Below are 21,963 nucleotides of genomic sequence, written 5' to 3'. Positions count from 1 at the left end.
AAGCCAGATCGTTTCCCTTTCCCTCCAATTAAAGGGCAGGTATATCCACACTGTGTAGCTCAGCATCCTCCAGAGATAGCGCAGTTAGATGCAGATCCCAAATTCCGGGTGATCTGCCCACGTAACGATGTTTGGGCAGGTAAAATTGGAATCATGTCAGGTTTTGTTGTGGTTTTTGAGCAGAGGTGGCAGAGCCATCCACAGCTGCGCCAGGCTGTAGCCACCTGCTCATCCAGAGTGTTTCATCTGCAGTGCCTGGCCAGCCCAGGGACACCAGCACCACAGGAGCACCCAGATGTGGGGGCCTGACGAGGAACAAGATTCAAGAGGCAGCTGGTCTGGGGCACCAGGTCCAGCTCAAGTCCTGCCTCTGGGCTTCCTAAACCCTGATAAACCAACCCAACTTGGGATAAAGCAAGTGATGTATCCCAGAGAGGATGGGGGTGTGTAATTGTTTAGATTTCAGATCTTAAGAAGTATCCTGGACACCAACTTCCCTTTGATACACCCTGCTTGAAGACTCAACATTCACCTGCTCCTGGAAGGGCCAAGGAGAGATTCCTCCAGCTGCTTTGGTGGCTGTGTGCTATGTGCAGGTGGGACTCATGGAGGGAGGAGAGGCTTCATGCACCTCTAGCAATCAAAGGGGAACATAAGCAAAATTCAGTCACCCCAGTGACCTTTTGGGGTCACAGCACATGCCACCTTTGGTCGTCCAGAAGGCCACAGGACCAACCTTTGCATCATTCTTATGGGTATAAATGTATTTCCTTGATACACTCTGGGCTGTTGTGTGAAGAGATGGGTTTGCTTGGCACGTGGCAGACTGCATGGGGAGGACTGGATGGGGAGATGGAGGTGGGGATGGACACTCAGGAGCTCCTGTCTCAAGAGGCTTAAGAGAAAATCAAGGTGGAAGGAAAGTAAGAGGTGGAAAAATGAGGAGAGATGATGGCATGAGCACAACTAGGGAAGGCAGGAGTGGAGATGACAGAAAGGAGAGCAGAGAGTACAGGACAGACCAGCAGGGTAAGGGAAGAGAGGAGGGGGATCAGGGGATGAAAGAGGTAAAGCAGTGTGGGGGAGGGAGAGACGGAGGAGAAGGAGAGGTTAAAAGAGGGAAAGCAGAGGAGCGGATACTCACTCTGTGAGCAGGGAGATAAGGAGACAGGGAACAAACCACCATCCTGTAAACAGCTCTAGACAGAGCACACTGCCTCCAGAAGATGCAAGCACAGTGAAAGGGAGCAGGGAGCGCGGGGACCAGAGGGAACGCCAGGGAAGGATGCCACCTTCCCCGTGGCGTTAGCATGAGGCGCTGGCGCCCGGCCAGCCTGCATCTTCTCCCTCCCCCTCCTCCTCTCCTGCTTCTCTACCCACCTCCCTCCCCTTTTAAATTCAGAAATTTGTGTGGTGTGAAATTTCATCTGCTTTGACGGCGATTCACAGAGACACTGCCCGTGGAGGGGAGCGGCTCTCCCGCGCCGTGCGCTCAATGAAGCGTCCAGCGCCTTCCACACCGAGCCCGGCCACCACCACCCTCCAGCTCCCCTTTCCTCCCTCAATCCCTGCCCACCTCACAGGCCTCTGGCTCAGCCCTGCACGTTCACAAACTTTACAGCTCCTTCCCCACAAAAAAAAGGCATTCATGCCCTTGCCCCTAATTGTTTCTCCTGAAGTCTGTAGGCAGTTGTGCGATCAAAGTAGCCAGGGCCTCGCTGCCCTGCTACTCCACTGCACAGCTGGCAGGCAAACACAGTTCATCTGGGGGGAGCCTGTGCTGTGGAGAAAGCACCGTGCATCTCACAGAGAAAAAAGGAAAAAAGATAAAAAAGGACATGGATGAGATGTTGAGCAGCTCGGGCAGGCTGTGGGCTGATGGAGATCCCCTTCTCTGCCAGCATCGAGTGGATCAAGCAGAAACCAAAGCAACATGGATACCTCGCCCTGGAGAGTGCCCTCATCCCCAGGAGAGGTAGAGACCACCTCTAGAAAAACATCCATGGAGCTCTAAGTCCCACAAGGGTAGGTGCTGGCCCTCTGTTACAATGAGGAAAGCTCTGCCCACTTGAAGCTTGTATGGCCAAAGCAGATGCTGGCATGGGCAGGGTGGTGCCCCTGCACCGCTGCCTGCTCTGCACCGAGCCTGGCAGCAGCAGAGCACGGCCCCACCACAGCTGCAGCTCAAAAGGGAACGCTCAGGTTGCTGCAAACCATCAGTTCTCCACAAATATTTCAGTTCTCTGACATCAACACCACCAGCCATTTCATTCCCCCTCTGATCCTCCTCATCACTGTTTACTTATTAATGGCTTCTTCTGTCTTATTTAGAGTGATTATATAAGTGCACAGGCATAGAGCAGCATAGAGCTCCAACCTGCCATGAAACCCTGATCCAGTGTCTCCTTTCCACCTCGTCCTTACCCTGGTGCTGGCCACCATCAGGATATTTGCCCATTCAGCTCCTACCCCAGCCAGATCTCCCTCTCCTGCAGGCTCTGAAAGCCCTTGGCCACCCATTCATCCTCTACATCATGTCCAGTGTGTTGGGAGAGCTGAGCTCACCAGCCACAAGAGTGAAGGGTAAAAGATTACTTCCCCAAAATGCGGCCTGGTTGCAAAAGGAGCAAGTCCAGGCTTCCTAAGGAGGATTGAGTGGGAGAGAGGAGAAGGGTGTTACCTTTGAGACATTCCTAAAGTGAGTGGGGGGCCTTTCCCCTTCAAGCTCACCCTCACAAAATAAACTTCAGCATCATGACTGTGTCTATCCCAGCAAATTAAAAATGCCTGGCACTGGTTTCTGAGGCCAGTGTCAACTGGCATGGAACAGCCTTGGTCTGTGCTTTGATTCTCACCCCACAGAAACGGGTCTGGCTGCATGCAGAAAGCCTGTTGGGAATGGGCACCAGCCTCTGCTGGGCTCTAGCTGGGGAATGCCCAAGGGACTGTTTATGGACACAGAGCAAAGCCAGGAAACAAACTGACTGCAGAGGACACTGATGCTCAGTGTCCAGGAATATTCCCTGCCACCTTTGGCTTGGAAAGGACGCTGACTAAAACTCAGCATGGCTGAGACAGGAGGGCAACAGCACAAATCCTCCCCCAAAGCCTTTCTAATCCCAGGGGAGACACAGCCAGCAAGCACCTCACCCTGTTCCCCAGCTATGGATGAAGTGCCATCATGCAGGGACTAACACAAACACTCTCACAGCCAAAGACAAACATTTAAGTTGCCAGTTGCAAATTTTTGGGTTCCAGATCTCCTGAGAAGCTCAAGATGCTCCCGTCCCCTTGGAATGCAGGCTCCCAAAGCTCACGACAGTTTGCAGCAATAAGGAGAAGGGATGGAAGCTCAGGTTCTGCAGGACTTATTCAGGCTCGCCCCACGGGGCAAGTCAGACTCCTACGGGAATTCTGGTGACTAAGAGTAGAAAGAGAGGCAAAATTGCTGTTTTGCTAAACATGGGAATAAAACCAAAACTGAGTTCTTATTCTGTACATTCTCAAAGTCAGTCATAAAAACATGCTGGCAAATGTCACCTTCTGCCTGGCAGTAAGCACAAACTTCCAAGGGCCTGGAGGGATTTATAAACCCGTGGTGAATTTTGCCATTCTTTTAACACAGTCTGATCTTTGCAAACTCCTGGAGGTCACGACTGAACCAAGAGCAAGGCAAGGATATGGAATATTTCCCCCTTGTGTCTCTTTGCCTAAAACTGACTCCACAGGCCTTGGCACAATCCTTCTAAGGTCACTCTGTTTCCAAAAGCATCTGTGCTTTCACAGGCATCCTTTGATAAATAACAGTGTGCGCTGCACTCAGATGGGAGAGGAAAAGGAAGCTCTTCTAAACCAGCACATGGGGTACCACTCATCTTAACCAGCCATTTTTCCACCCTGGGAGAGTACAAAGCTGGGCTGCCTTGACTGCAAGGTTTGGGTTTTTCTGCCCCTTTATTCTATCCCAAATGCATCGTGCATTTGGCCGGCTGCCAGGTGAACTGGGGGACAAGGGAACCGTGGAACACCTTTAAAAAGGTTCTTTTGGTGCAGTGGGTTCAGATATCAGTGACCTGCACTTAACAGAGGTGTCTCCCTTCAAGAGCATCAGGCTGGCACGAGTTGCATTAATAAACCAGCATTACAAACCTGCAAGAGGTGGCAAAGAACAGGCAAAGCCCAGGGACAGGCTCAAGAGCGGTGGCTGGGAGAGGACAAGCAGGAAGATGAAGAGGTGCTGCCAGGGTGGGCTGGGGGCTCAGGGCACACCAGCTGTCTCAGGGATCTGTCAGAGACAGTGGTTGCTCCTTGACCTCTGTTTCTGCTGACAAACCAGTCAGACTCATAGGAGGTGTAGCACAGGCAGCAGTTCCAGCCAGAATGGTGCTTGCCTTTGTTCTTGGAACATCGAGGATGGAAAAGCAGCTCTGGCTTTGCCGCTTTGTCCTGTTTGAGTGAGCTCCAGTTTCTTCCATGGCTTTTAAGATTACTGAGAAATTTCACAGTATTAAACTTTCTTCAAGTGTTTCCTCTTAAATCCATGGTCCCAACCCTAGGAGGCAAAAATGCAGGAGAGGATCTACCCTTAACCTCAAATGGGGAGCTGAGCTCTTCATTAACCCCGATTTCCCCTCACCCACCAAACCAACTCTTCTCCAACCTCCACATCTTTGTGCTAAGCAGCTGGCCAAAGGCAGAGCCTGGGGGTGGGAGCAGGACAAGGCTACAGGACCAGCTCCAAGGGGGTGGGTGGATGGAGAGGAGTCCAGAGTTTTGCACCCAAGCTGCCACAGGAGAGATTTCTGTTGCCTTTGCCTAACCTGCAGAGGGAGCAGGCAGAGCTCCCAGAGACAGGGTAAAGCCTGAATCATCTCTCACATTTCCAGAGAAACCTCTCTCAGGGAGGGAAAGGGAAGCAAAAATAGTGGATTTCTTCCCTTCTGGCCTGTGAGATGGGAGAAGAAAATTGCTCAGCGGTCTCTGTACAGAAAAAAAGCTCCTCAGTGTTAAAAACTCCTGTCTTAACCCATCAGGCCATATTTTCTGCAGAAAATCAACGAACACCCATGGAGAAAACACGGATATGGCTGCAGACAGCAGGGTCCAAGTGAGACACAAGCAGAAGAAACCTTTCTGTTGGCTGAAGAGCTAAATAACTCCAGGCTGGGACCTGGGGAATGTAACACTGACAGGGCTGGATCCTGATCAAGGGGCAGGTTGGGGATGGGGGCTATGGAGAAGCCCCCAGGAGGAACCCCAGCCATGGGGAGCAGGCAGGGCAGGCTCTGGGATGGCATGAGGGGCTCTGACAGTGTCACCAAGGCTGCATGGGCCATCAGATGGGATGTTTGACATCACCTGCACTGCTCTCCTGTGACAGGTGAGCCAGAAGGGATGTTCTGCCTGCTGCCTTGCCCAGCAGCGAGGTCTGGTCCACAGGTGGGTGAGAAATGAGAGGGCTGGTGTCCCCCAGGAGCAGCTGACCAGTGAGAACTCACCACGGGAAGCAGAAATGAAGTGGTGCCAAAGCAGACACACCCAGCACCTCTCAGCTCAAACCCACAAATTTCGAGATGTTTGAAGCACGGCAGTTCTCTCCCTCTTGCTTTAAGGGATTTTGTACACCGATGAGAGGGTTCTGCCTCCCCAGGAGAGCATTCCCTGGGCTGGGAGCTCCACCATGCCTTGGCACCTCTGCGTGCTCCTGAACTGACTCATCCCTCAAACACACCTCCTTACATCACCACGGCCAGGAATAAAAACCCCCACCTCACACATGCACACGTTCCCCACCACCACTCCCACCTTCGCAGGAGGAGATCCCTCCTTCCCTCCACACAGGATTTAGCCTCCGCCACCAAATTCCTCTGCAGTTTTCCAGTTGCTCAGTTTACACTGCCTGGGCTCCTCGCCAGCCAGGCATCGCATCCCGCTCGCTTGTCCACGCTGCTCCTTGCCTGCTTCCCAACATCCCAGATCCCCCACGAGTCCAGGGATGCAGCCTGGCCTCCCCAAATCACCTGTGCTGCCAAAATCCAGTTCTGTCTCTAATTAGAATGAAACCAAACGGCCTCAAGATTTCCCTGAAGGATGTTTTAAAGCTGGTTTCAAATACGATTCCCCAATTACCGTACGAGAATTTCAGCATTGTTACAGTGGTAGCTATTTTTAGGTCTCTGAAAACAGACAGCAAAATGCTGGTGACATCAGCACTTGACAAGTGTCGACTTGTTTCACTACCAAATGGATGCTGCATGAGCTGGGAAAGGAAATAAAAATCTCAGACCAACATATAGCTTGAATGTGTGATAATGGAAAGCTTATTGAATGTTGGGGCAGGGCTCCAGACAGCGTCTGGAGGTCCAGAGAAAGCCTTGGTAATTCTGTTGCTCAGACATCAATAGTGGTTGTAAAGCAGCTTGAAAGAGTGAGGGAAATATCGACCTAAGTGAAACATCAACATTCTCTGAAAGGGTTTTTCTGAAATGAAAAAATTTCTCCCCAATTTTTTTGTTTAAAATTTGATGAAATCAATGCAATTTCTGACCAAAAAAAAAAAAAAAATTTAAAATGCCATTAGGTGGAAAAATATATTAAATTCAGCCAGTGCTATCCAGCTTTTCCTCACTGTGTTACCAACCTCCTTCCACCACCCAGCAGCTTTGTCTTTGTGGGTAGCACCTTCAAGCCTCCCTTTCTGGTGCAGAATTCCCACATCGTTTTAGCACTCCCCTGTTTCATGCCGTGGGTGAACACCTCTCCTGTGCTTCACAGGCACTTTTCACTCCAGCAAGGTGTTCAGGGGCCAGGTGAGTCCAGGCACCACCGTGCCAGGTTACACCTCCTGCATCCTCCCATGCCACTGGGTGTTTGCCGAGCTGAGAGTGCCCTCTGGGCTGGCTCGGGGCTCTATTTGGCCTTCTGGGATTTGTGCCATCTGGTAACTGGTTGGGGAAGGGGGTAGGGAGCACCAGTCCTGCATCCCAGCATCGCTGCTGCTGTTTATTCATTCCTTTTGTTGGAGACCTGGCAACCAGCTTTTAATCGGAGCCCGGTGGGAATTAATTTTGGAGTAAGCTTTTGTATCGAACGCTTCCCTGAGATGGAGCTGCACCGCGCTCCCTTCATCCGTTAATTTGCTAATTCCACCAAAAACAAGAAGAATGTGCTTTTCTGACACCCAGCTTTCACAGTGGATTACAGGGCTTCATTTACTCGTGCAAACAAGTTATCTGGAGCCCGGTCTTGTTCTCACTGAAGTCAGAAACTACTCATGACTTGGGTGTGCCTTAACTAGGACCCTGGGGTCTGGTCTGGGGATTGAGCCTGGTCCTGCTGGTTGCTGGAGCACTTGCTAAAGACAGAGGCCTGCCAGGATGTCATCCTTCCCTGCTCTCTGACATCAGAGCCTGCTGGAGAAAAAATGACTGTTGTGCCACAAATAGCATGATTGAGTCACTTTGCTACAGGATCAGCTCAGAGGAGGGGGAAGCAACTGGCGAGAAGGTGGCAGGAGAGGAGCGGGGATGTGGGATCTCGCTCGGGGGAAAACAGGCAAACAAAGGAAAAGAAGCAGGTATGGCCTCCTTTGGCCCTCTGCCATCAGGGCGACTCCATTTCATAAATTCTTCCACAAAATGCGAGACAAGACAAGAACAGGATTCAAAACCCAGGGTGGACCTTTTTGGTACGTCCCCTCCTGTTGGCAGGGCAAGCCTGGCTGCACATTTACAGAGGGGAGGGGAACACAGGTGAATATTTGGGGCTTTTTCTTGCTTGCTTACACCGGCTGTGTGTTTTTGAGTAGCATCACCGTTATTTGCACCTGCAAAACTGGACCTAGTGCTCCTTTTTCAGCAAAATTGCAGGTGCAGGAGTCACTATAGAAAGCAGCCCTAAAGAAATCCTTTTTCATACCCCTGTGAGCTAAGCTAGAGGGACTTCAAGCATTTGGGGCACCTGGCTTGTACCCCCAGTGCTTTCAGCCAGCCATCCTGACCTGAGGTACAGCTGGGGAGCAGGGGCTGCCGTGGCTCAGAGCTTCACTTTTGCAGCTGTCATTTTCTCTGGGGTCAAGGGAGCAGCTTCCAGGAAAACCAGCCAAAAATTAAACCAACACAGGCAGCTCTTACTGAGGCCCTGGAAATGGCAGGCAGACAGCTGTCATTTTCTTTCATTGGCCTGGGTGCAATTTTCCTCCTCTCTCCCGTTTGCACAGGTCATTCCAGGGAGCTGAGCTCCCTTCCCCATGGGAGGGGAAGGGAGGGGACAGTGCACGAGGAGCTGGCACAGTGTCCAGCCAGCTCGAGTGCAAATCCTCCAAGGACTTCCACTGCCTGGCACTGGTGCTGCTGGGTCCACGCTGCTCGTTCTTTGCGCTGACTAAATGGCAGCTGATAAAAATACACCAGCACTTGTACTTGTGCTGTGCAGGTGTGTGCAGAGATTGCCCACCAGCCTGGGGGAGGCAGCTCTATGCTCAGGTGGGCTGGCTCAGCAGCAAAGAGCAGCCTGAGCTCAGCAGCACTCTGCCCCCTCCTTCCTGAATTTATACTCCTACTTGCCCCAAGACAAAGCATCTTCTTGCCTGGCCTTCACTCCTGTTTTAATACAATGAGAAAATCTGGGGGAGTCAGCTGGGGACTGCTGCAGTCTTTCTGGTGGGTCAGTAAAGCCGGCTCAGGGCTCTCTGACAGTTTCAGCCAAACAACATCACTGGCCCAAGGGAGAGGGGTGGATGTACCTGTCCTGGGAAGGGAGAGGCACAACAGGAACAGGGTCACAAAGCTGGGTTTGTTGCACCTTTTGCAGTCTCTGGGCCTGGAGCAGAAGGTGTTCATTAACTGAAAGGAAAAACCAGCACAGACATGACCCCAGGGACCCCAGGGCTCTGCTGCAGGGAGAGCACAGGGCACAACCACCTTGCTGCCCTGGCAGGATGATGTTCTGGGCAGCCTCTTGCTTTACCGTGCCTACACCCGGCCCTACCCTCCCCCAAACAGCCCTGCTGCTCAGAGAGGTGTAAAGTAATCCTACAAGTCACACTTTGCCACAAAACATGACACAGAATGACAGTTGATACTGCAAATCAGAAGGGTAAAGGTCTTTCCTCCCTCTTTGCTGCACTGGGATATAAGCCCAGAGATGCTATCACAAATATTTGTGGAGGCAGGTCAAAAGAGCCAGCTCTGAATTTGGTAATTGAAAAGGGAAACAAACCCACAACAAAAATAAAAACCCCTCACCAAACAAACTCAACAACAACAACAACAAAAAAACCCTCAAACCAAAAAAAAACCCCAAATACTAGGAATAAAGCGAACAAATACAGGGTTGGAAAAATTGGTGCCTTGATTTCAGCTACAGCATCCTGCAGCTGCAAATCTGCCTTTTAGCCCTCTGCCTCTCCACTCAACTTTATTACCTACCCTGGCCCCTTCACATACCCAGATAGCACAGTAAGGTCAACCTTTTCTCCCTCCACTTCACACAAGCACAGCAATTTCAAAGGCCTTGGACTTGCCTGTGTCAATTTGTTCCAGACACCACAAAAAGTGTCCTCACTGATGACCATTCTCCTACCAGATATCAATTTTCAAGCCTCCATCTTCAGAATTGTTCTAGTAAACAGACATTTTTGTAACCGTGCAAAAACCTATCTTGAACGCGAAAAAACGACTGGAGTGGATTGACTCAAAGGCTCCAGAAATTCAGCCTTAGATACCAAAGCAACAAAGGCTCATCTCCATAGCCCAAACTTGCAGAAAATTATAAGCAACTGAAAATGAGTGTTTCAAATGGAAGTGTTATGCAACATGAATGACAGTGACCTGAAACGCCCAGAGCAGACTATTCCCCTCTCCAACATCCATCTATAGCAGCACAGGAAATGTTGGAGGCCTGAAAGAAACAGCCATTTCCAGCTTGGAGAAAGAACAGAGACACAAAGCTCTGTAGCACTTGAGTATCTTGAGTATCCTCGCCTCGCCAGAACATTTTTGGAAATGGGAGAAGTTTAAATGAGGTGTCATTTTCAACAGCAACTCAGAAAAACAAACCCTTGGGCTCACCTCAGGCCATACAGGACGGTCCCGTCAGGATGGAGCCGAATCATGCGGTTCTTCACCGTCACCCCGTGCAGAAAGGACTTCTTGTCGTTCAGGAAGTAGGTGTCAGGCAGCCACAGCTGGTCAGCCACCCGGTTGTCCAGGGTCAGGTTGAGGGGAAGGTCGTTGTAGGCCAGGCGTTTGTCCCGCCAGCTCTGCTGGAAGTACATGGTGATGGTGTAATCCTGGGAGAGAAACGGGCACACGTCAGTGTGGGGCCACTGCCGGCACCTCTCCGAATTCCTCGGCACCCAAATGTTTGTGGCCACACCTCCAACACTTGGGTGTTGTTTTTTTGGTTTTTTTGTTTTGTTTTTGGTTTTTTGGTTGGTTTTTTTGTTTTTGTTTTTTTGAGGGATGTGTGCCATGATTTGTTCTGTGAAAATGGGAGCAAGCCTGAGATTTACAGGGGACAAAATGCCACGACGTGACTCCAGTCAAGCAAAACTGCATCCCACTCCTGCTGAGAGTTTGTCACAACTGGCAGCAGCTCAGGCTAAAGGGTGTCAACCATCAGTGGCTACACAGCAAAGACTTCCAGGGTTGTTCTCCCACTCTGATCACACAAATGTGACACAAACACCATCCACCCATGTCCAGGCACTGCTCGTTACCACGCAGTTGGTAAAAGCCAATTCTGTTTTCAGCAGAAGCTGAGGCCATTCCAAAGGGTACAGGGAGAGCCTCACCTCGAGGCCAAGGTTTCAAGGTCGAGCCAGGCCAGCTGTGACAAGATCTCAGCACTTGCCTCGTTATAGGAGCTAAGTTGGGATTTCATCGTGGTTCTCAGGAAGGGACATATGGGGAGGAAATCTGTCATCAGTGGAGCATGATCCACTGGTAAAGGGGCAGTTTCCTGAAAAATTCCCCATAAATTTGGACATCAGGAGGAATTTTTTCATGGAAAGGGTTGTTAAACATAGGAATGGAGTGCCTAGGAAGGTGGTGGAGTCCCCATCCCTGGAGGTGTCCAAGGGACCCCTGGATGTAGCACTCATGCCATGGTCTGGCTGACAGAGCAGGGGTCAGTCACAGGTGGAACTCAGCCCTGGAGGTCTTTTCCAGCCTAAGTAATTCTGTGATTCCCAAACCATCCCCAGCTAGCACAACTCTGTACATCTCCTGCTCCCCTCCTGTCCAATGGTGAAAAGCTGACACTTAAAACTGTTGCTAACACAAGAATTTTATGGAAGGGAGCGTGAGCTGCTTGGTGGCTGCAGCTCTGCAGAAACCACACTCATTGCTGGGCACATCCAGGGGACATCCAGAGGCCTCGGATCAGCCTGTTCAGAGGCACGGTATGGTGCCACATTATAGAGGAACAGTTTCTTCTTCTCAGGTAAACAAGCAGTACAGGAAGGAGTCTTGTACACACCAGTGACAGGAAACATTCTCAGGAAACATTCTCACAACAGGTCTTAAATAGGCTGGGAGACGAGATTTTTGGGGTAAAGTAGAGAGCATTAAAATAATAGGATGTTGATTAGGAAATGGGCACAAGTCCTGTTGACAGTGACCTAACAGAAGTCAGAGATTTCCCCCCAAGTCCTTAAATAACAAGCATTTTTGCAAATGATCTAGAACAGGTGGCAGCACAGACACGTTGTCACTTCCCAAGCAGTACCTACAGTGCCACAGGAATCCTCCTGACCCCATGGATTTGCAGGATGAGAGTTTCTGCTCTGCAAACCCCAGCTCTGTGCGAGGGGCTGGTGAGGAGCTTGCTCATGCACCAACACCTGGGCTGAGCACTGAGGTATCTGCCTGCCTGTCTTCTCCCACAGACTTCATTCAAAGCCAGGTTTGATTACACCTCTGAAAACAAGCTCAAATAATCCCACATCACCAATAATGCCAGCTTTTGGGTATCTAACTACGATTCAGAAATCCAGACCCACATGCACATCTGAAGGGTCACGGAGTAACTCCGTGGTGTACAGCAGACACAGAGCTGTATCTGTCACTGTCTGTGCTGCCTTGAAAAGAACAAAAACACAGGGACAGCCTTCTGGCCAAGGAACTCTTTTGCTTTGCTTTTGAAAGGACTGCCTCAGAAGCCTCACAGTCCATCTCTCAGAGGCACAAACATTCTCATTTTGGGCAGGACCCTGCAAAGGAAGGTGCTGTCCCCAGAATCCCTCCTGGGATGCTTGGGGCTGCACTGCAGTGAGAGCACGGAGGAGCAGAGCATCCAAATTCCTGAAGCCTCTTACCCCTGTTAGAAACAGACTCATCCCCTTCCTGTGGGACACTTGGCTACAGAGGCATCATTTCTATTCCCCCCTTTGAGAACTCCACCCACGCATCTCGGCAAGCTGCTTCACTGACCTGCATTTTCCTGATCCTTGACAGAGCCCTGCAACACCTCACCCCTAACCAGGCCACCCTGCTGTCACTGCAGGCTCCTGCCAGCCTTCAGGCAGCAGCAGGCAAGAGGTGTCACTGATCTCCAGAAGACAAAAAAGGGCAAGCTGCTTACAACGTGAACAATGCACCTTCTAAACACATCCTCTGTGTTCCCAGGACTGATGGGAACAAACTCGGAGGGGTGCAGAAAGAAAAGCCCACGCCCTAGCCATCAGCTCGATGATGCTCTTCAGGTGCAGAGGGGAAGAAAACCGGCCCAGCCCAAGGCTGAGCTCTGTTCTCCAACCTTCCTGGGTTTCTTGGCACAACAGATTTCTTTGGGCAGCATCACGGAGGTGTTGAGCACTCGATAATCACGGCTCATGCAGTGCCTCAGGTTTCCCTCAGCCTCTCTCTCTGCTGATTCCTGTGCTCCACTTCTTGTTCTGCTGCTCTCATCACATTGATGAACAGCAGGGAGGATTTCTGGGCACAAGGAAGAGCAGGGCAGGTGTCCACCCCACAGAGGTCGGTCTCCCTGGGAGGACAAGTGCCACTGACATAGGATGGGTGCGGAACCAAGCTATGGGGAAGAGGGATAGGGCAGGCACAGAGCATGGGCTGGAGGCAGCACTGATACAGCCCCTACAGCAAGTGAGAGAGGCCAGAACCCAGAAGAACAAGCTGTGAGCTTGCCTTCCCCTTCATACCCCCTGTCCTGCTCAGGCAGTTATGAAGTACCCATGTGCCACCCTCACACCACATCCTGGCCAGGCTCCAGAGCTGCTGAGATCCTAATCACAGCCTTTCTTTCAAAGGCACATGCAATAATGGCCAAGGGTGACAGCGTTCTGCAGCAGCAGGACGGCCAGATGGAGCCAAGGCATGCAGTGGTTCATAGGTTCAGGAATCAGAAGTAATGAGGCTGATTCTCCTCCAAGCCTTGGATGACGATGCCTTTGTTGTGGGGTTTTATCTGTCATTGGGCTAATATGAGGCTTTCCCAAACCTCCCACTAATCCATGACACTCACAAGCCTGCTGATGCCACAGATATTACACAAGCTGGCTTTCCTAGAATCACCAGCTGACAGAAAGTTGGCCAATTTACCAGGTTCAGTGAAGAACTTTGAATTCAAACACACCTGGAGCCCACACACCCCTCCAGCTCTTCCTTCCACCTTGCCACTGAGGTGCTTTGGTGAGACAACACAGCTGGATTTCCCTGCTGCCTGTGCAAGGGATAAGTGAGGGGTTTTCCCTCTGCACACACACCCAGTAAGCAGAGTTCTCCATGGGTGCTGCTGGAGGAGAGGTGCAGGCAAATCTGATTTTCCACTTGCCTCTAAACCGGCAGCCTAGACCCTCTCCATCCTGCACCAGTGCAGCTCCAGCAGCCACAAAAGTGCTTCCAAATGATGGGTCCCACTGGGTCTTTGTGGAGCACCATAAAATGCTCAGGCAGGGCCAGAGTCTGGCCATGGCCATCAGAGCTGGGGCAAGGATGGAGGAGCTTTGTGGGGAGCTCCCAGCTCGCCCTGCCAGATTCACCTGCTGCACTGGGTTACAAGGCAGGACCCACACTGGAGGGAGCACACGTGTACCAAACCACCCTGGGCGGCCTCCTGCTGCATCTGGTGGCTGCTGGGGGAGGAGAGACGAGGCTGGAGCAGGAGAGATACCACTCCTCGTCAGAAACTCCGTGCAGGTTGCACCACACTTTGGAAACTGTTCAGCATGAACCTGGAATTCAGTTTTTAAAAAAACAAAGGCTGAGACAAAGCAAAGGGGGCTTTTGAGGGGTGGATATGACCAGAAATGGCGTGTTCCCACTTGTTCTCCCCTTTTCCATCCCAAGGAAAAACAAAGACACCTGCAAACTCTGTCCAGCTGGGCTTTGCTACCAGAGCTCAACTGGCCACGTCCCTGCTGTCCCTGCCCTGACCAGCATCCCAGTGTGGGAGGCTGAAATGCCACAGTCAACAGCTCTGGCCAGGGGAAAGCTGTTTCAGCCCTGCCGAGGCCCCCTGTGCTAAAAGGGCTTGCACGTTTCAAAACAAGCCTCTTCTCCATCTCTGCCAGCCCAGCAGTGGCCAGACCCCTCGGTTTGTCCCCAAAATCTGGTCCCCAGTGGCTCACAACCTGCACAGCTCCAGCAATGCTCCCGGCCCCTGAAGCCCCCGCAGCAGCATCCCTGAGCTGCCCTCCCGTCCCAGCTGTGTGTGGGATGGCTCTGGGCACCACAGCTCCCCTCCAGCCCCTCCCGGAGCTCGGATGGCACCTGAGCCTGCTGGAAAGCTGGAGAGCTGCTGAGGCTGGCCGTCCCTGAGGGACCCCTGCACATGCCTGGCTCAGTGTGCTCCGCTGAGCAGCTCCGTGCGAGCTGCCAGCGCCAGCCCCCCAAAGGTTTGCCAAAGGCTGTCCAAAGGCTTTGCTCTCTTCCTCTCTCCTCCTTCCTGCACACAAGGCAGAGGTGAGAGCTGGCAGACACTCAGGGTGCAGAGTTCATCCACAAAGGGACACAAAAAATGCTGCAAAAGGAAGAGAAGACTACCTGCATTGCCCCACGTGTTGGAATGATGGGGTGTCCTGTAAGCTGCTGAGGACAGGGGTGCTAAAATCCATCTCCAGATGAGAGCTTACTGATAATTACAGCCTTTCCTGAGGCTCAGCTGAGACCCCAAAACCAAAGATGGTGTACACTGTGAACGGCTGGAATGTTGACACGGCAGGGGCATGAATGGAGGAAGGTATTTCCTGCAAAACCCCAGAGGCAACAAACTCAGCCAAGCATGCACAGGGATTCCCCAGACTCTCAGAGGACAGGGCAGAGAAGTCTAAGGGAACAGCAGCTGAGGCACAGCAAGAAGGGAAATAAGCTGGCACTATTGGTATGAATTCAAGAATGAATTTCCACTGGCTCATATTCCAAACACCTTTATTAACATCTATCCTATAAGCTGCTTCTCCTCCTCCACCTCACAGAGCCCCTTTTGGGAGTTCAACGATCCTTAGGAAGCAAACCTGGACTTGCCCTGGACCCCTCCCCACTTGTGCTGGGTCAGTGCATCCTGGGAGCAGAAATGAGCCCACTGTCACACGAGAGCAGTGCTGCCCCTTGGAGAAGTGTCCCAGGTTAAGATGGCAGATGTGAGCATAGGAACAAACACACTTGTGCAGAGGAAGGCAAAGTTTGGGGGGCCAAGGCAGTGAGAGGACTTGTGAATCCAGGGGAGGGGACTAATACAGGAGAGGAGCCACTCCTGCTGCAGGGAGCACAGGCTGCTTGCTGCTGAAGCAGCAACAGACTGGAGGGCAGCAGGAAGCTGAAGCTTGGAGGTAGCAGATATTATCTGAACCCACCACAACTCAGCGAGGACACAGAACAGTTGGCTGTGGGCCACCTTGAATGGTGTGCAGGGATGTGCCCAGACCACCAAGGGACACAGCACTTCAGGGAGTCAGCTCAGGGTGGGAACCTGAACTCCCTTGGCAAGGGATCAAAGAACGGCAAGGGATCAAAGAACAGCAAGGGGTGGAGCAGGAGCAGTTGAGGCACCACAGGGCATCGTGTGTCCCTTTCTGTCACTGCAGTGAGAGGAGGGATACAAAATTAAGGAGCCCCTCTTCTCCTGCAGTCTCACTCAGCATGCAGAACACAAGCATGGCCTGGGTCCCAAGCAGAGTTCTACAAATGTGTTTGTGCTGGTTTTGGAGACACAGGCGTACTGTGTCAGACCAAAAGGCTTTATACAGTCATATCTTTTAGATATCAGGAAAAAATTCTTCACTAAAAAAAAAATTCTTCACTGAAAGAGTGACTGGGCACTGGAATCGTCTGCCCAGGGAGGTGATGGAGTCACCATCCCTGGATGTGTTTAAAAAAAGACTGGATGTGGCACTCAGCGCCATGGTTTAGTTGATGAGGAGGTGTTGGGTTAGGTCATAGGTTGGACTTGATGATCTCAAAGGTCTTTTCCAACCCAGTTCATTCTGTGATTCTGTCTTCAGTAACAGGAAAGAGAATAGCAGGGAAAAGTATAAGTAAAAAAGGTTTTTGTTGTGATACTTAATCCTGCAGCTTTTTGAGATTTAAGGATCTCACTCAGAGCTGGTACCTTCTTAATTGAAGATACTCAGTTTCTCTTATGAGAGCTTATCTTACTTCTCAGAATATTCAGCCTTAGGAATCTGCAATCTTGTGCCCGTGAGCTCCACAGCTGAGTTCTTCACTCTCTGCACGTCACCTTAAAACAGGTACAAACCAGGTTTGCTCTTCTCCATCTCCCTGTAGTGCTTGTATTGAGCCAGTAAACAACCACAACCTCGTGCTCTCAGGCTCAGAGGGTCCCACCTCCTTTTAGACACTTCAGGGTTACTCATCAGAGCACAAACAGCTATGAACACTCTCAGAAGTAGCTGAGAGGCTCTGATAGAGGCAGGAGGCAGCAAGGCAGGGAGAGCTGTTGCACGGGTTAAGCACAGAGCAGAGCTGGAGGATGGCAGTGTCTGACGTTCAGCAATGGGTTGCTGCACAAGAATAGACTGAAGGCAAGGTAATGGAAATAACTTTCCACAGATCTGGTGCAATTAAATGTTACAAAAGCATGAAGTCGGGAGCGTAAGAGTATTTTGGAAGGTCTAGGAATTAATATGGAAAATAAATTCAAGTTGTTACAGAAAGGACTCACAGGAAAGAACAGCTCAAGGATGCTGAGCCTGCTGCTGCAAGGCTCCATCTTCCAACTGCTTCCATATTTGAACAGAACTCCCAGACAGCTGCTCCCTAAACCCCCAGCACAGCTCCTCAGAGATGTGGGTCATGGGCAGGCTGGGTCAGATCATTTTCCTTCGTGCTGTGACCTAGAGAACCCCCAGCACTGAACTAGTCCAGAGGCACAAGCATGCAGGCTCATTATGGGCTCCACTAGACTCAGGCACCAGGATCAGAAACTGAAAGAATAATGTGTGTGAAAAGGTCAAATATTTGCTCAGAATTCAGCACCTCTGGCAAGACGGACGCTGCCTGTGCCCGGTCCGTTTCTGTGGATGACAAATGGGTTGGATGCCTTTCAGTGGGGCTTTGAAAGTCAGGGTGGCTATTCCAGGCTGCTACTGGAGGCTGTTCCACCAAGCACTTGTAAGGTACTGGGAGCAATAACTTTTCTGCAGGGGAGAGAATGCACTGCTCTTCTGCTGCTGCTGCAGGGCTCTGGGCATGAGGGATAAAGGAGGTTTTGCAACTCACCTCTAGCTCTGGCTGTACCGCTTGACTTTTTTCCCCCCTGACTTTGATAAAGAACCTCCTTTTGGAGAAGCAACCAAATAAAAGTCCTTCCCTATATAAGCAAATGACATATGGTCTCCTTGTCCAAGATCACAAAAGAACATTAGGAAAGCCAAGATGCTCCAGAAAGAGGGAGAAAAATGGAACATCTGACTTAGTAAAAACCAAGCTGCCACTGCCAGAGACTAATGAACAGTTTGCTGGCTTCAACTTCTTTGATGATTAAACACCAGCTCCTGTTCCCGTCATTCTTGGGAAAGAAATTAAAGGACAAAGTAGTCCTCAAATATGTTTCATTTGAAGGAGGGCATAGGAGAAATAAGAGGAATTGTTTTGAAGGGGAGAAGACAGGATCTGCCTGCAGTCAGTTGCAAGGAACTGGAACAGTGTAAAATGTACAGGAATATACAAGAAGGACAGAGCACAATGGCCACAGTCCTTCCTCAGCAAGCTTGTCAAAGAAAACTACTTTGCCCTCACAGGGGATTGTCCATCTCCAAACAGATAAATCAAGAGATCCCAGACCTCAACGTGCACCATTTAAGTGCCACAAGTAAATACCTGCCAGCAGCCTTTGTGGCCCTGAGACAGCACAGAGTCTGGTCAGACTCTCACCTTTGCTTGAGGCAGGAGGCAGCAGCTTTTGTACTTGCTGTACTTTCCATGGGGAGAGCATCCTGCCAAAATGCTGCTTTTAATTTCTCTTTTGGTGCAAGTGCCAGTGCCCAGTGTAAGCCCAGCTTACAAGTCTGAAGTTCTGCATGACAGCTGTTATACATAAAGTGACAAATACTTCAGATACTGCCCTTCTCCCTAGACTTCAGCTTAGCAGGTAGGAAAGAGACAATCTTTTTCCTCTTTCCTTCTTTTTGAATAGCCAGATGTCAGCACTGACTGGGAACCAGGAAGAGCACTTCCCACCTGCACCCTCTCTGCCAGAAGTGCAAGGACAGGTTGGCTTCTAGGATATATTCTATGCCTTTCTGTGCTGCAGGTCTGTGTGCTCTTGAACTCATTTTCTTCAGGACCCGAGAAGTACTTTGCATGGATACCTTCCCCTCACTAATCTGATCTACTTTTGTAGTAATTTGCATGTGTTTAATTGCTGAATGCATGACCAGAAACTGGGACAGGTGTCGGCAATATCCTCAACAACTCAGGGTGTGCGGGGAAAGTGTGGCTTTGTTGCCCTATTTCTCTCCTGCCTGGCCCTATCCCTGCAGCACCTGGAATGGTGCTGGCCCTGCAGGTGTCAGCTAGAGGACATAGCTGGGTCCTGAGCCAAAGGGATCTGCTGTGACCAGGCCTTCAGCGTCCTGAGCCTGTAGCTCAGTGCCTTGTCTGAGCAGGAGGCAGCACCACGTGTCACCTGCTGAACAGCCCCAGTCCTGCTGGAAGGAAGAGGTCAAGAGGAAAGAGCCAGAACTGATGGGCACGGGGACGAGTGTCACCTGCTCTGTGAGCACAGGCAGAACAGCAAACTTGCTCAGAGTTACAGGCAGCAATCCCAAAATCACCACCTGCGGCACAACACCTTCCTCAGGCAAGCGCTTTGGAAACAACGCCAGGCACTTCCTATCCTTGAGCCATGAAATCTGTGAGCTGATGCACACCATTCCTGCTGGGCTGCTCTCCTCACTCTGTCCCCCAGGTGCCAGCAGCCAGGCAAAACCCAGAGCCCTTTCTACCCCCAATTGTCCTGTTTCTGCAGCACCAGCCAGCTTGCTCTCAAAACCCACCACAACCTGAGATATTGTCCTTTCCAGAGAGTAGCCACTTAATGAGAAAAGGTCAAACACATTTTTGTTTCCTCTAGCTTCCCATGGCAAACCAGCACAGCAGGGCAAGCTTTGGCCAGACACCCACCTAAGGGCAGAGGAGCAAGGCCATACATGAAGTTCAGGAAAGGCAGTGAATGAATTTGACCATTTTTGGGGCAGAAAGGGAAGCTGTTAACACTGTCTTCTAGTCCTAGATGGGCTGGGAGCTGATAGGGAACTCACATTTGTGTTTTGCTGGAGCGTCAGATGTCTCCAAATGGCTGCCCCGAGCCTTCCCAAATCCCTTCTCCCCCTTACCATATTTACTTAACACAAAATCTTAACTTAGCCCCTTTTGTTAACTCTCTTAACCTCTCCCTCGACGTGCACAAGGCCACCCATTCCCACAGTGTGGGCCACACAAGCACTAATGCCCTATCTCAGAGAAGAATTGTGATCAGGCATTGCAGAGCTGGGAAAGGGAGTCCAAGGACCTGCTTTTATTACAAGACACTTCTTGGTTTGAAGTGCTTGGTGATTTAGAACAGATTATGCTGAACCACCAGAGAAAAACTGGTGCTTTCCAAGGCCATCTTCATCTTCCAGTGTTGGCCTGCACTCATCCAGCCCTCTGTACCACAGCCTTCCACAGTGCTGGTGCTGCATCCCACCTCTCTCCCCTCCTCACCCTCCTGGCACTGCCTTTTCTGCCTCAGAGCCTGTGCTGCCAGTGTCCTCCTGTACACACGTATTGGCACATCTAATACACAGCCATGAAAGCTCAAAACCGCTTTTAATAATCACTTCCTATTTAATTAAACATGCAACAACCAGCCTATTAGAGTAAATTAAATCTGAGTGAGACGTTTGAGCGGTGACTAGTGAAGATATCAGTTTCTAAAGCTCTCAGAAGGACGGAGGAAGAAAACTGGATTATGTCAAGGGAGAGTTGATGCTGGAAGATGAGTGATGCTTCCTAAACCTTTCCCCCACATCTCTGGGCAAGTGCTAAGTGTGTAAACACAGAAATTATTTTTTCCTCCCTGAGGAAAAAAATTAGATCTTATAATTCCCTGTGCAGTCAAGACCACCAGTGCAGATTGGGGCTGCAGAGGTAGGGATTAATGTTATAAATAAAACAATATTATTACTTTACATGGCAAAATAAAATGCTTTATATCCAGCTCTGAGGAGTGAAACCACAAGGGCTTTCAAGACATTGTTTTAACTTAGGGAAGGAAGGTTTCCTGCTCCAGGTTCTGAAAATTGCCAGAAAGATGTCATCTCCCAGGAGTTAGCCAGAGGCAAACAAATCATTTAATCATTTAAAACAACTAGCACCTCCTGGGTGAAACTATCACCTCAGCTAGGCTGGAACAGATTGGCTTGACCAAAAACTTAGAATGGTGTTTGTTTCCTGTAGAAAGCAAAGTTTGATCACACAGGAAGGATGACTGGGAGTCAGCAGCACGGATGGTGAAGAGCAGAACATATTTCTGGCAGGGGGGTTCAGCTCGGCCAGGCTCCTCAGCACAGAGGATGGCAGCCCTGGGGTTGGAAAAACAAGGCCTGCTTTTCAACAGGCCCAAGCAAAGTGGATTCAAACAATTTCACTTGCAAACCCCAAGACTCCTGCACCCAGAGACCCAGCTCTGTATCTGGGGTGACTTTCTGCACGTGAATATTCTCTATCTGTGGCCCCTCAGGTGGCAAGCTCAGTGAGAGGGAGAGTTGTTGGAGAAAAGGGCCAGCAATCAGCTTTATCAGCTGAAGAGTGGACAGAGCACTGCCCAGTCATGCTGGGACAGCAAGGAAGGGCAGGGGTATCAATGGATCTGTGCTAGGAAAGGATTTCTACTGCCAAGGTTACTGAAAGCAGCAATCATGATGGACTGATGATGGATACCTCCTCCTCCAGCCATGGGTTGGTCTGCCCGTGGTTATTCCAGGCTCAAGCCAAAGGAACCAGCCCAGGCTGAGGCCAGCAGCAGTGCCCAGCACATGGACCCCGCTGCCCCTCTCCCACTGCATCCATCCAAATCCTGGCTGTGGGATCACAGACCTGATGAGTGGGTACTGGCAACACTGAAAACAGCATTCACACTGCAGCTGTGCCAAACACTCCTGATTCTGCTGAACACGTCAAGCTTATCACAGGATGCATGAAGGAAAAACAAAAGAGGAGGTTTCAGCAGGCTGTGGAGGTCCACAAGCAGAGCAGACTTTGCCTTCACAGCCAACTGGATGGGGAGAACAAGCTGCAGTCCCTGTCCACGCTGAGTGAGTGCTTGCTGCAGCACCAGGACCAACAGTCCTGGAGCCAAGGAGCTCTATTTGCAGAGCTGGCAGGGAGCCCACGTGAGCTCAGTAAATAAAGTATCCAGATAATAAAAATACCCAAAAGCACTGTTTGATTTTTTTTTTTTCTGAGGGATCTGATACAGAGAGAAGTGCAGGGCAAACCC

General features: G+C 50.7%; 1 protein-coding gene across 6 annotated transcripts in view; it reads right to left on the bottom strand.

Moving 5' to 3' along the window:
- Positions 1–21,963, bottom strand: part of LOC138110569 (gamma-aminobutyric acid receptor subunit beta-4) — a 54,248-nt gene that overhangs the window by 13,256 nt on the left and 19,029 nt on the right. For 5 of the 6 annotated variants that reach the window (XM_069015632.1, XM_069015635.1, XM_069015637.1 and 2 more), the window contains exon 3: positions 10,071–10,291. In XM_069015632.1, coding sequence (XP_068871733.1) covers positions 10,071–10,291 — 221 coding nt within the window. The remainder of the gene's footprint in view (positions 1–10,070; positions 10,292–21,963) is intronic. The other variant, XM_069015636.1, reaches the window with a different exon arrangement.

This window comes from Aphelocoma coerulescens, chromosome 4A (genome assembly GCF_041296385.1).
Source record: "Aphelocoma coerulescens isolate FSJ_1873_10779 chromosome 4A, UR_Acoe_1.0, whole genome shotgun sequence".
NCBI lineage: Eukaryota > Metazoa > Chordata > Aves > Passeriformes > Corvidae > Aphelocoma > Aphelocoma coerulescens.
This window is presented reverse-complemented; position numbering and strand designations above follow the sequence as displayed.